This window comes from Lacerta agilis, chromosome 3, assembly GCF_009819535.1.
Source record: "Lacerta agilis isolate rLacAgi1 chromosome 3, rLacAgi1.pri, whole genome shotgun sequence".
In the NCBI taxonomy this organism is placed as follows: Eukaryota; Metazoa; Chordata; class Lepidosauria; order Squamata; family Lacertidae; genus Lacerta; species Lacerta agilis.
In genome coordinates this window covers 89,509,723-89,522,444 of record NC_046314.1, presented here as the reverse complement: position 1 = coordinate 89,522,444, position 12,722 = coordinate 89,509,723, and the positions used below count along the sequence as shown (strand labels likewise).

General features: G+C 39.4%; 1 protein-coding gene across 5 annotated transcripts in view; it reads right to left on the bottom strand.

The window, feature by feature from the left end:
• Window positions 1–8,956: 8,956 nt before the first annotated feature.
• The window catches only part of SUSD4 (sushi domain containing 4), a 73,242-nt gene continuing 69,476 nt past the window's right edge, over window positions 8,957–12,722 (bottom strand). For all 5 annotated transcript variants that reach the window (XM_033144699.1, XM_033144702.1, XM_033144704.1 and 2 more), the window contains 3 exons: window positions 12,238–12,382; window positions 10,887–11,269; window positions 8,957–9,536 (listed from right to left, as the gene is read on the bottom strand). In XM_033144699.1, coding sequence (XP_033000590.1) covers window positions 9,508–9,536; window positions 10,887–11,269; window positions 12,238–12,382 — 557 coding nt within the window. In that variant the 3' untranslated portion in view covers window positions 8,957–9,507. The remainder of the gene's footprint in view (window positions 9,537–10,886; window positions 11,270–12,237; window positions 12,383–12,722) is intronic.

Here is a 12,722-nt window from a genome sequence, read left to right as displayed (position 1 = left end):
CAGTGGCAATTTTCTCCATTTGGATACTACAGTGGTACCTCAGGTTACAGATGCTTCAGGTTACAGACGCTTCAGGTTACAGACTCTGCTAACCCAGAAATAGTACCTTGGGTTAAGAACTTTGCTTCAGGATGAGAAGAGAAATCTTTTTTTTTTTTTTTTATAAGATTTTATTATTTTCCAATAAAACACCAAAAAACAAAATTAAACAACAACACAAGGTATAAAAACAACAATAAAAACAATAACAATAACAATACCAATAAACATAAAAAGAAAAAAGAGCATATACATACCTTAACCATTACCTATCTTTCTACTTTCCTTGTTACTAACTTCTTAATTTGGGGACTTCCCCCATTCCCTCCACTGTCTTCAAAGTCAAAAACATCTTAAAGGTAGCTTTATATCTTGTTCATTTAACAATTGCTCGAATTTTTGATATGCTTAGCTTTACACAATCATGATCTTAATCAACTATAAACCTTATCTTAATGTCAAAACTTAACTCCTATTTAACAAATAAATCATTCATTCAAAAATTTTCTTTTGCCAGTTTTATCAAATATAACCCTACTAAAGCCTCTAATTTATCTCTGCTCAAATATTCAATTTTACTGATTTAACTAAATAGTCTTTAAATTTTTTCCACTCTCGTGACACCGTCTCCTCCCTCTGGTCCCGGATTCTGCCGGTCAGTTCTGCGAGTTCCATGTATTCCATCATCTTCATCTGCCATTCTTCCACCGTTGGTATCTCTTCCCCTTTCCATGTTCTTGCCAATAATATTCTAGCTGCTGTTGTGGCATACATAAAAAACACTCTGTCCTGACTGGGTATCTCTTCGTTGGTCATGCTCAGAAGAAATGCCTCTGGTTTCTTACAAAAGGTAACTTTCATTACCTTCTTCAACTCATTGTAAATCTTATCCCAGAAAGCATTTACCGCTGGGCACAGCCACCACATATGATAAAAGGTACCTTTCGCATGTTTACATTTCCAACATACATCTGACATTTTGGTATTCATCTTAGCTATCTTAACTGGTGTCAAGTACCATCTATAAACCATTTTCATTATGTTTTCTCTTAAACTATGACAAGCAGTAAATTTGATACCTTTTTGCCACAATCTCTCCCAGTCATCCATCATGATATTATGTCCTATATCTTTCGCCCAATCTATCATTGATGATTTAACCAGTTCATCTTTCGTATGCCACTCTAGCAAAAGATTATACATTTTGGAAAGGTTCTTAAAGTTCGATTCTATCAGTTCTGTTTCCAGTTTTGATTTTTCTACTTGAAAACCAGCTTTTTTGTCCATCTTAAATGTTTCAAATACCTGATGATAGTGCAGCCAGTCGGGGACCTGGCTTTTCACCTGATCATAGCTTTTTAGCTTAAAAGAGTCCCCTTCCTGCTGCAATATGTCCATATATCTTAACCAGTTTGCAGACATGTTCGGTCTCTTATAGGCCTTGGCCTCCACTGGAGAGATCCATCTAGGGGTCTTTCTCTCTAACAAATCTTTATATCTAGTCCAAACCTGATACAAGGATTTTCTAACTATATGAGTCTTAAAAGTTCTGTGGATCTTAACCTTGTCGTACCAAAGGTATGCGTGCCACCCAAACATATTATCATGACCTTCCAAGTCCAACACATCAACGTTCTCTAACTTAAACCAATCTTTTAGCCAGCAAAAGGCCGCTGCTTCAAAGTAAAGTCTTAAGTCCGGCAGGGCAAAGCCTCCTCTGTCTTTAGAATCTGTTAGAATCTTAAATTTTATTCTTGGCTTTTTGCCCTGCCATATAAATTTCGATAGGTCCTTTTGCCATTTCTTAAAAGAGTCTAGTTTATCCAAAATTGGTATGGCTTGGAATAAAAACAGCATCCTTGGTAGGACATTCATTTTAACCACTGCTATTCTTCCCATTAACGATAGTTTAAGTCTTGTCCAGATCTCCATGTCTTTTTTATCTCCATCCACAATTTTTCATAGTTATCCTTATACAGGTTCAAGTTCTTATTTGTGAGATTGATACCTAGATATTTTACAGATTTGACAAAATTGAGGCCTGTGGCTTCTTGAATTCTTTGAATCTGTTCTGCACTCATATTTTTACCTAAAACTTTGGTTTTCTGCTTATTTAATTTGAAGCCAGCTACAAGTCCAATTGTTCAATTAATTCCAAGGCTCTGGGGACACTGCTTTCTGGTTCTTGCAGGGATAGCATCAAATCGTCCGCGAAGGCGCGTAATTTGTATTCCTTCTCTCCCACTTTAATTCCTTTTGTCTGTTTATCTTTCCGAATCATATTTAGAAGGACTTCCAGGACCGTAATGAAAAGTAAAGGGGAAATAGGGCACCCTTGTCTTGTTCCTTTCTCTACTTCAATCTCCTCCGATATCACACTGTTCACAATGACTTTTGCTCTTTGTTCTGTATAAATGGCCTTAATGCCATTTAAGAATTTTTCTCCAACTCCCATTTTTTCCAAATTCTTTTTCATAAATATCCAAGATACTTTATCAAAAGCTTTCTCTGCATCAACAAACAATAGTGCTGCATCTGTATTTATGTCTCTCTCCAGTTTTTCTAGAATGTCCACAATAATTCTCGTATTATTACTTATTTGTCTTCCTGGTAAGAAACCTGCTTGGTCTCTATGAATATGATCTTTCAGCACTCTTTTCAACCTTGTAGCCAGAACATTTGCAAAAATTTTATAATCCACATTCAAAAGGGATATTGGACGGTAGTTTTTCATTAGAGTCTTATCAGTATCTGGTTTTAAAATCAGTGTGATAAAGGCTTCTTTCCACGTTTCTGGTGCCCTATTTCCTTCTAGTATTCCATTGCAAATTTCTCTTAACGGCTGTGATAGCCAGTCTTTCAATGTCTTATAATATTTTGCTGTTAATCCATCCGGTCCTGGAGCCTTCCCCAATTGCATGTTGTTTATTGCATCTTCTATTTCTTGTGTCGTTATTGGGTGGTTGAGAGTTATTAATTTTTCCTCTGGGACCTTTTGCAATCCATTCTTTTCCAGAAATCGGTCTATCTCTGCTTCATCTATCTTCTCCTCCTTGTACAGTTGCTTATAGAATCTCTGAAAACACCATCTGATTTCCTCCGGTTTCTCTACATTTTTTCCATTTACTACCAATTTACTGATGACATTTGCCTTTTGTCTTTTCTTTAATTGCCAAGCTAGTAGTTTTCCACATTTATTTGCAGATTCAAATGTTCTTTGTTTCATCATTTTCACTTTCCATTCGATATCTTGATTCATAATATTCGCATATTGAGATTGCAAGTATTTAATTTCTTTTTGGATTTTGACACATCTGGGATGTCCTCTTAATTCTTTTTCCTTTCCTTTGATTAATTTCAACAATCTCTCCATTTCTGCATTTTGTTGTTTCTTCTTTTTTGCCTTTTCACTAATGAGGAATCCTCTCATTACTGCTTTACTTGCATCCCAAGCAATCCTTTTCTCCACTTCTGAGTTCCAATTAATTTGAAAATATTCTTTCATCTTTTTCGCCGCTCTTTCTACTAGCTTGGTATCTCTCATCAATGCATCATCCATTCTCCACCTGAAAGAATCCTTGGAAATCATTTTTAGGTTTACCTGCACCGGATTATGGTCTGAAAGCGTTTTGGGACCGATTTCTGCTTTTTGTAGTTTTGGAGCCAATTCATTCGAGATCCAGATATAATCTATCCTCGACCATGACTGCTGCGATTCACTAAAGTACGTTGCCTCTGTTTCTGTGGGATTTTTTAATCTCCAAGAGTCCACCAAATTCAGATTGTCCACCATTTCAAAAAAAGTCTTTGGGAGTTTCCCATCATTTGTTAGTTTTGTTCTTTGAGATCTATCCATTAATGTGGAAACTGCCCCATTAAAATCTCCGAGGCAAACTACCTTATAGTCCAGATAATCCAGCAGCAAATCATGTATTTTTTTGTAAAAAATCGACTTTCCATCATTTGGTGCATAAAGTCCCAGAATCAAAAATTTTTCGCCTTGTACGTTAATTTCAATTGCGATGTATCTCCCTTCTTCATCTTTAAATAGCTGTCTTGGGCTATATTTCTCCTTTGCATAAATCACTACTCCTCTCTTCTTGACCTTGTCCGATGATATGAACTCTTGGCCTAATTTTTTGTTCTGTAGTAGTCTTCTGTGACGCCGGACTATGTGGGTTTCCTGTAAACATATTATGTCCAAATTCTTCTTTTCTATGCTGTAAAATACTCTGCGTCTCTTTGGTCTCTGGTTCAATCCCCGAACATTCCAAGTCATTAGCTTGAGCGCCATTTCTTTGTTTATTGCTCTCCTCCAGTTGCCTCTCCTTTCTTTTCTTGTTCTGGATCTTGGCTTGGTCCTGGTGATCCCGACGGTGGTGGGAATACCTCTGGAAACTTGTAGAGCTGTGCTGGGTCTAATGGGGTTCCTTTAAAGAATTCCAGATGCTTGTCCAAGAACTTTTGCTTTTCCGCCAGGGACCTTATTTTTATCTTTTTCCCTTCAAACGTAAATGCCAGGCCTTCTGGAAATTCCCAACTGAAGGAGATTTTTCTTCTTCTTAGCTCCGTCACCAGGTCGTTATAAGGAGCTCTTTTTTCCAAAAAAAATCTGGGGATATCCTTATAAAAAATTACTTTGTTCTGCTGTACCACCAGGTTGTTTCTGTAGTGTAAATCCAGAAAATAGTCTCTGTCGTGTCTATCATGCAGCACGATCAAACAGTCACTGACTGTTTTAGTGCTTTTCTTTCCTCTGGAGCCTCTTGGTCCAAATCTGAAGGCCTTCACTATGCGTGCTGAGACATTCACCTCTTCTAACTCCCAAAAAGTTGAAAATAGTTCCACAATATAGGCTTTTAGGTCTTCCCCCTCCAGTTCTGGAAGACCCCTTATTCTTATGTTTCCTTCCCTCTGATGTAGTTGCAGAAAAGCGAGAGACTCTTCCACAGTTCTCTGCCGTGTTCCAATATTTTCTAGCTGCTCCAAATCTAAATTGTCCAGTTTTTCCTCCACCTTTTTTATTTTTTCTCTGACCACTTTGATTTCCTCAGAGTCCTTTTTTAACGTAGTCACCTCCTGCCCAATTTTATTAATTTCTTCTCTGTTCTTTTTTACATTTTCCTCAATTTGACCAATTGATTTTTCTAAAATCTGGGTAGAGGTTTTAATATCAGCCTTAATATCCACTTGGAGTTTTTCAATTGCAGAGTTAACTGTGGTATTCACTGATGCACCAATAGTGTTCACCGATTCTTGTGTTTGCTTCAACCCATCGGTGACACTTTTCAAACCTGCTGCAATTTCTGCAACACTTGCAACCAATTTCTCCATTTGTTCCTGCAGGGTTAAGGAAACAGAGCCTTTCCTTTTTTCAGAGCCAGTTCCTTTAGATCTAAGTTCCATTCCCTGTGGGCTCTGTAACTGTAATCTCAAGGTCACTCCAGTTGCTGTAGTGACAATCTCAGACATTCACAGCAGAAGACCAACAGTCCCAAAAGTAAACACCAGGTGGCCTGCAGCTAGTTTCTGAGAACAAAGAGGCTGCTGAGCCAGGAATCCACAACAGTCCAGTAATCCAACTTTTAGGCAGGAGTTCAGATTTTTCAAAAGTTATAAGTTCCTTAAAGCCAAGAAGAGTCTATTTTAAATAGCCCAAGTCAGTATCTGTTTCTCACTTGCAATGTAACCACCAAGTCTATAAAATAGCTTGTATCTGGCTGCAAAAGAGTCAAAGTATCTCCACTGGTAAACAGTCACTGTAACACTGGAACACCAACAAAGAAAAAATGGCAACAATATATCCCAGCCCGCTACTGACCCGGAATCCTAATCCAGAGGGTGAGGGGCTTCTTCTTTTGCCATATCAACTGTTTTTGGATCTTTAAACAAACTTTAAACAACTTTTAAATCACTTTTAAGAAGTTTGGCAGAGTTCGCAAAACTTTCCCGTTAGCCGCGGCTTTGATCTTTTAGCGCTACCAAGCTCGCGCAAACAGTTCAAAGGGAACAGGCTTCCTTTTAAAGTTTCCTCTGCAAGCAGTGCTCTTTAAACTTGTAGAATAATCCAATATTTTAACTTACAGAGTTTCTTTGGAAGTTTCTATGTAGGAAGTGCCGGGTGCTCAAGTCTGGCGGGATCGCTGCTTTGATCCTCCGCAGGCAGTCGCTTCTTCAGTCCCGTGCTGGGGCTCCGTTCACCCGATTCTCCCCCTTACGAGGGTAAATCAGGAGCGGAGACAGCACGTCTGGGACCCACGAAGCCGTCGGTCCACGGGACGCTCTTCCCGTGGCTTTAAGGGACCCGTGGCGCAGGCACGGAGATCCCTATCGCCTAACGGAGGACGGAGCCTTCGGACTCCCGTCCGCCATTGACTCGGCACCTAACCGGAAGTGAAGAGAAATCGTGCGGCAGCGGGGCGGCAGCAGCCGGAGGCCCCATTAGCTAAAGTGATACCTCAGGTTAAGAACAGTTTCAGGTTAAGAACGGACCTCCAGAACGAATTAAGTTCTTAACCCGAGGTACCACTGTACTCAGCAGCCATAGAACATTGACAAAAATACATACTGTGTATTACATGACAGTTTCCCAAGGCTGTTTACACTGTTCAGTGCATGGTTCTTGAGCAGCCATTGCTTTCAGACAATTGCAATTGACTCAAATACCCCTGCATTGCAAATACATTTCCATGATGCTTTGGGTCTTATTTCGAGCATTACTTATTTTCATTATCATGAGCTGTAAAATAAAAATACAGTATAAGGCACAATAGCTTCACTGCCAACCTACAGAATCCCTCCTTCCCATTTCCCTATAATATTCATCTTTTTTTATCACTGTGTACCTACACAAGTGGACTCTTCAGAGCATTTTCATTGTTTATGTGGATGATTATACACTTAATACTGAAAATAAGAAGTGGTTCAGGATCGTTAAGGGCTTTTACAATGAGCTCTTTCTTCTACTATAGAAAAATGAACCATATATATCTGGATTGGTAGTAAAGGTGGTACTGTACTCCTCCTGGACTTTTTTAGAGTAATGATTTAAAATCTAAAAGCAACCTAGTTGCATTTTCTCTGTGCTTTACTGTGATGCTATATAATGGCAAGATGTAGCTAATATGTCAATAGCATTTGTAATCTGCAATGCTTTTACAGTTGGGCACAGGTATTGTTTCCTAAACCAACCAGTATCAAGCTGTCGAGAAAATTCTTATCAGAAATTACATACACTAGAGAAATAAAAAGTGCACACATTTGGGAAGCATCCAAAATTGTCTTACGTATTTAACTGTTTGTCTAGAGAGATATAAATTGTTACTGTCACAAGTCAAGATACAAGTGCACCATGCAAATATCTTCCTACCTGCACAAGCATTTTAGATAGGTTTTTGTCCTGGATTTTCTGCTATTTTTGGTTTTTTTTTGCATTTTGTTCCATGCAGTTGTTCATTTTAAGCTGTATTTATGTTGCAGTGCTGTGTGAATTAGTCACACTTGTATCCCTAGAATCTTTTGAAGAAGTGTGGTTAAGAGATATTTTAAATAAGTAAAATGAATGTCATTGTATTATGGAAGATAATTTTTGTACTTATCTTCAAATACTTGAGCATGTGGAACTAGGAAGCCTAAATGAGTTGGATTTAACAGTAGCTGAAGTAACAGCTTAGATGTATTGAGTGGGGAGGAGAAATCTACCCTTGCCCTCCCTGAAATGATATCCATGCTTCCCTTTTGTGTCAAAAGAACAGCAACAACAATCAAGACCATGGAACAAAAGAAAAAGGTTAACTGACACAGTTGTGATATGAATTGGAAGTGAGGAAGAAGTTGAAGAGAATTCCAGATACAGTGTTACCTCGGTTTACGAACTTAATTCGTTCCGGAAGTCCATTCTTAAACCAAAGCATTCTTAAACCAAGGCGCACTTTCCCTACTGAGGCCTCCCGCCGCCGGTGCCCTTCCACCGTTCCGATTCCGTTCGGCTTCCGGGGCAAAGTTCGCTAACACCTACTTCCAGTTTCCAGTTTTGCAGAGCTTGTTCACCGAATAGTTCATTAACAGGGCTGTTTGTAGACCGAGGTACCACTGTATACAGTCTGGCATTTTGTGTTAATGGGAAAAAGGAAGAAAAATAGGAAGCTGTCTTATACCAAATCAGACCATTGATCCACCTAGCTCCAGAGTTTGTCTTTCCCAACCCTTCTTTCTGCATGCAGAACATGTACTCTGTCACTGAACTACAACTGTTCCTGATTATACCATGCATAGTGAGGCTCTATAAAGTTCTTAGTACAAACCTCAGCTTAGGTGTGAAAGCACTAGTAACTAGCAATACTGATATCTCACAACAGAGCCAGCCAGGTCTTTCTCCAGGATGTTCCTCCTTGTAAGTAGCTCAAAAAGGCCAATTAACCCCCTCCTTTTTCAGCAGACATTCAACATTCCCAGATTCTTAGATGCCGCTGAGCATGCTCACTGACCTATTGAAGCAGGGGTTTCCTCTTTGAGTTTGTACTTCTATCTGCATTGGGGTTCAACCAATACCATTGCCTTCCTCTTGCTTCTCAGTGGCCTCATTAAACATGGGTGCAAGACACTACTATTTCAACATTTGCCTAACTGTGGCTTTGCTACTTTAGCTTATAACTTGGAACATTCATGAGAAGAAGAAAAAACAGGTCAAATGCAATGCAATTGTGATAATGTTTCATAAATACGTCTATTTTAGATCTTTCTTTTTCTTTTTAAAAAAAACACCTTTAGACCATGACTCAAGCCTCTTCTTTCCTTTTATTATACGTTTACCCAGAATAAATTCTTTCTTGAACTCAGGTGCAGCAGCCGCCTCTTTAAATGACATAACCACAAGAGTTTCTCTCTATAAGCTTGGTTAAAACAGACCATTCAGGAATGACGTTTTCCCAATTTTAATTTCAACACTGTTTATTTCCCCGCAACCCATAAATTAGGATTCCTTTGTAAATTGTGGTCCATCATAAATATTTAGCAGCTTCAATAAAGCAAAATTCACATCCTCTGACATGCTTTCTTTAGGCAGTTTGTACCTGTGCCACAAACCACTCACACTGGTGTTTCTAAAGAGCAGTTAAGACTTCCTGCGATGCAGATACACTCATCACAATTCCATAAATCTATAGTTCTTTTGCAGTGACTAGTCTCATCAAATCCTCAGGATTCATTTTGTAAAGCTGCCGTTGAATAGCTGATGCTCTCAACCCCCAAAGTTGATTAAGATATGTGCACACACAAAAAAATCTGGTGACATCATAATGTGGAAGATTTATAAAAACCGAAAATGCCCTCCCCCGACATTTAGTCAGTCTTTATATAGAGATTTATATAGATATATAGGTATGTTTGTATACATATGTGCATGATTCTTTTACGCCCTCCTCCCCCCCTCAAGAGGTGTGAGCAGGTAATGATCAAGATTTGTGCAGGTTAAGGGTCTTCATCCATCAATGGTATTTCTAGAAAATAAAAGAAAGAGTTAATTGGGTTTTAATAGTGAACTCTGCGAAGGGAGGACCTGAAATGTTATTTTGCTATAACATGCCATTAACAGGGCCACTGTTGCTAAGGGGTTAAGGCACTTGATTATGCATGGAGTCAGACAACCCATTTTTTCTTTTACTTTACTACATAGCGACCTGGTGCAATCACAAAGTACACTAAGTGACTGCATACAAATCAGACTAATTGTTCAAAGCACTTTGCAGGTGGCTGTGCAGTCAGTGAAGTAGTCCTCTGATTATTCTATCTTAGACCAGGCTAGTTTTCAGAATGAGAATTAAATGAAGATTCATGCCCCCCACCCCCATTTCAGCTTGTGTGCTTGAAGCCTGGCACACATTCATGACTAATTTGGAGTCATTTAATTAGTATGTTGCATGAAGCAGTTCAATGTGCAGAGGAATAAGAGACTGTGAAACCTTCAGCAAGCCAAATTTTAAAGATGGCCAAAAATCACACTGGCTGTGGAACCTATTCAATAATGTTGGATCCTAAGAGTAATCTTAGTGGCTGGGGAAACCCAGCCAGATGGGTGGGTTATAAATAATGAAATTATTATTATTATTATTATTACTTTTATTATTTGCTCTCAGCATAAAAGATGACTTAGCATATGTCTTCATTAGAATAAGTGACCATGAAAATCTGCCCTCACTCCTAATGGATCGCTAACACCAGTTTGCCACTGACTCTGACTTTGAGCATTACACAGACCACAGTAAACTATACATAACTCATTGAAATACACAGCTGGATGTTGAGAAAAATCAATATTACAACAAGGTAATTGGATTGGCCTTTCTGACAGAGTAACAAAAGACTATGTTGAATTTTACTGTAATGTGGTGTGTGCGCTCATTACTAAAAAAAAAAAAAAAAAAACCAAGGGAAAAAAGAACTAGCGCATAGGCTGATGAAACAGGGCATTTTTGGCTACTCTCATACTCCAGGCCCAGACTATAACTCCACATGTTTTTAAAGATGTGCCGTGTACCCAAGAAAACCAGCTAAGCTGACCTCCAGCAAATGTTCAGTAGTTTGCATTGGGGAATACGTTAACCCTCTCCTGCCATAAAGGACTTTTTAGGCACAAATCCTTGGTAGAATCTGATGCAAGGTGGTGGTGAAAGTTTGAGTTGTAAAGAATTTGCTGCTGCTGCTGTTGTTTTTTAAAAAAGTCAGGAGCAAAACAGACATAGGCTGGAACAGAAAGAAAGACCCAAAGCACAATCTCATGGCTTCTTCATATGGGGGGAAAAATTCTGACACTAAAGCGAGCTCACATAATGTTCAAAAATCAAAATTACCATCTGCAATGTCAATGCTTGGGCTGGTTGATGCTACTTCCCCGGTGGTGCTGTTGATAGCATCAGTTCTCTCTGAGATAGGATGTGCTCCCACTTGACACACAGAAGATGTGTACAAACTTTGAAGAAGTTCTGAAGAGCCTGAAATGCTGTCACAGGTATCAAATTCCGCTGGCAACCTGCCCAAGTCATCTGGCCCTGGATAAGCTGGAGGGTTCTGATCATCGGCCTGTAAAACATACCCCTGGCCAGCAGGGGACACACATCCAGGTGCCAAGGCATTCAATCCACTGCTCACAGCTTCATCGTAGGAAGGTAGCATCACAGGAACACCGTCCACCACCACAAAGTCGGGGCCACTGCTGCAATTCTCCTGAGCTCCTCTATATTGGAAGGAGAGAAAGAGTGTGTGTGTGTGTGAGAGAGAGAGAGTGAATGGCAGAATATCATCTTCCAGCAACATATGAGGTTCACCACTTAGAAAGTTTTTAATAACCTGAAATTGAGGCAATGCATCATTAATATTTACTTCAAATATGCCCAGGTATCTGTTCAGACCGATAGCCATGTGCAATTTGTCACAATAAGCTAAATAGCTCCAGCAAACCGGGGAAGAGGTGGGTGAAGGAAAGCAAGCAGCTGGGTGGCACAGATAAGGAACTCCCTTATTCCTCATTCTGCACTGTGAACATCAGCCTACATTAAGATTCCCAGAATCACAAGTTAGGCTGGGAAATCCAAGGTTGGCAGTGAGAAAATCTCAGCTAACTTTCATGGTATACTGCATCTGTATTGTGCATTAAGGCGATGGACACATCAAGTGCGAATAGTAACTTTATTTACTTTTATTAAATTTGTCAGTTGCTTTATTTTGCCCAGGGCAACCCAAAGTGACCTACAAATAAACAAATAGACAATAAATCCCACATGAATACCAGGTACATTAAAACCAAGAGGAAAGAAAAATACTTTAAAAACATCCCACCCACTTCTAAAAGGTCACAGGTAGTTAAAGGCCAAAGGCCTGGTTATAGATGAAGGTTTTTGCCTACAGATACATGATGGCGGCGCCAGGAGAATTTCCCTGGGGAGAGCATTCCACAAACAGGGAGCCACCGCTGGCAGCCACCCTAGTTTAAGATAAGAGGGTTGAAAGTACATTATTGATTTGCTTGTTCATTCAGGGCTTTTGTTTAAACCTCTTTGATGATACATATAAGAGAGTGGCTCGCAATATTTATTAAAAAAGAATATAGTGCAGAAAAATCAAGTAAGGATTAAATACAGTACCACACTGCCAGCTACTGGGAGAAGGGGAAGGAGGAGAACATAACAGAAAAACGTTACTAACCTTGGAAGAAAACGTGCCTTAAATTTGGTCTGGAACATTCTGGCAAGGATAACTAACAGAAGCACTAGAAGAACACTGGTGGCTGTGAATGCCACAATCTTCCATGTTGTCAGTAGAGTTTCTTGTGTATTTGGCCAAGTTTGTTCTGTGGCACAAACGATAATGAAAAAGTGTCATGTCAGGTAATAATGGCTTAATACTTTTCATTGGAGCCATAAAGGATCAGGGCGCAAACACTTTACAATCATGCAGATGACACAAAACTGGGAGAGGCAGCTTATGCCGCAGAAAACAGAATCGGGACTCGATATGACCTTGAGAGACTGGAGAACTGGGCCCAAACTAACAAAATGAATTTCAATAGGGATAAATGTCAGGTTCCTCATTCAGGCAGGAAGAACCAGCCCATATAAGATGGAAGACACTTGGATTGCCAGTGGAACATGCGAAAAGGATCTAGGGGTCTTCGTATACCACCAGCTTAA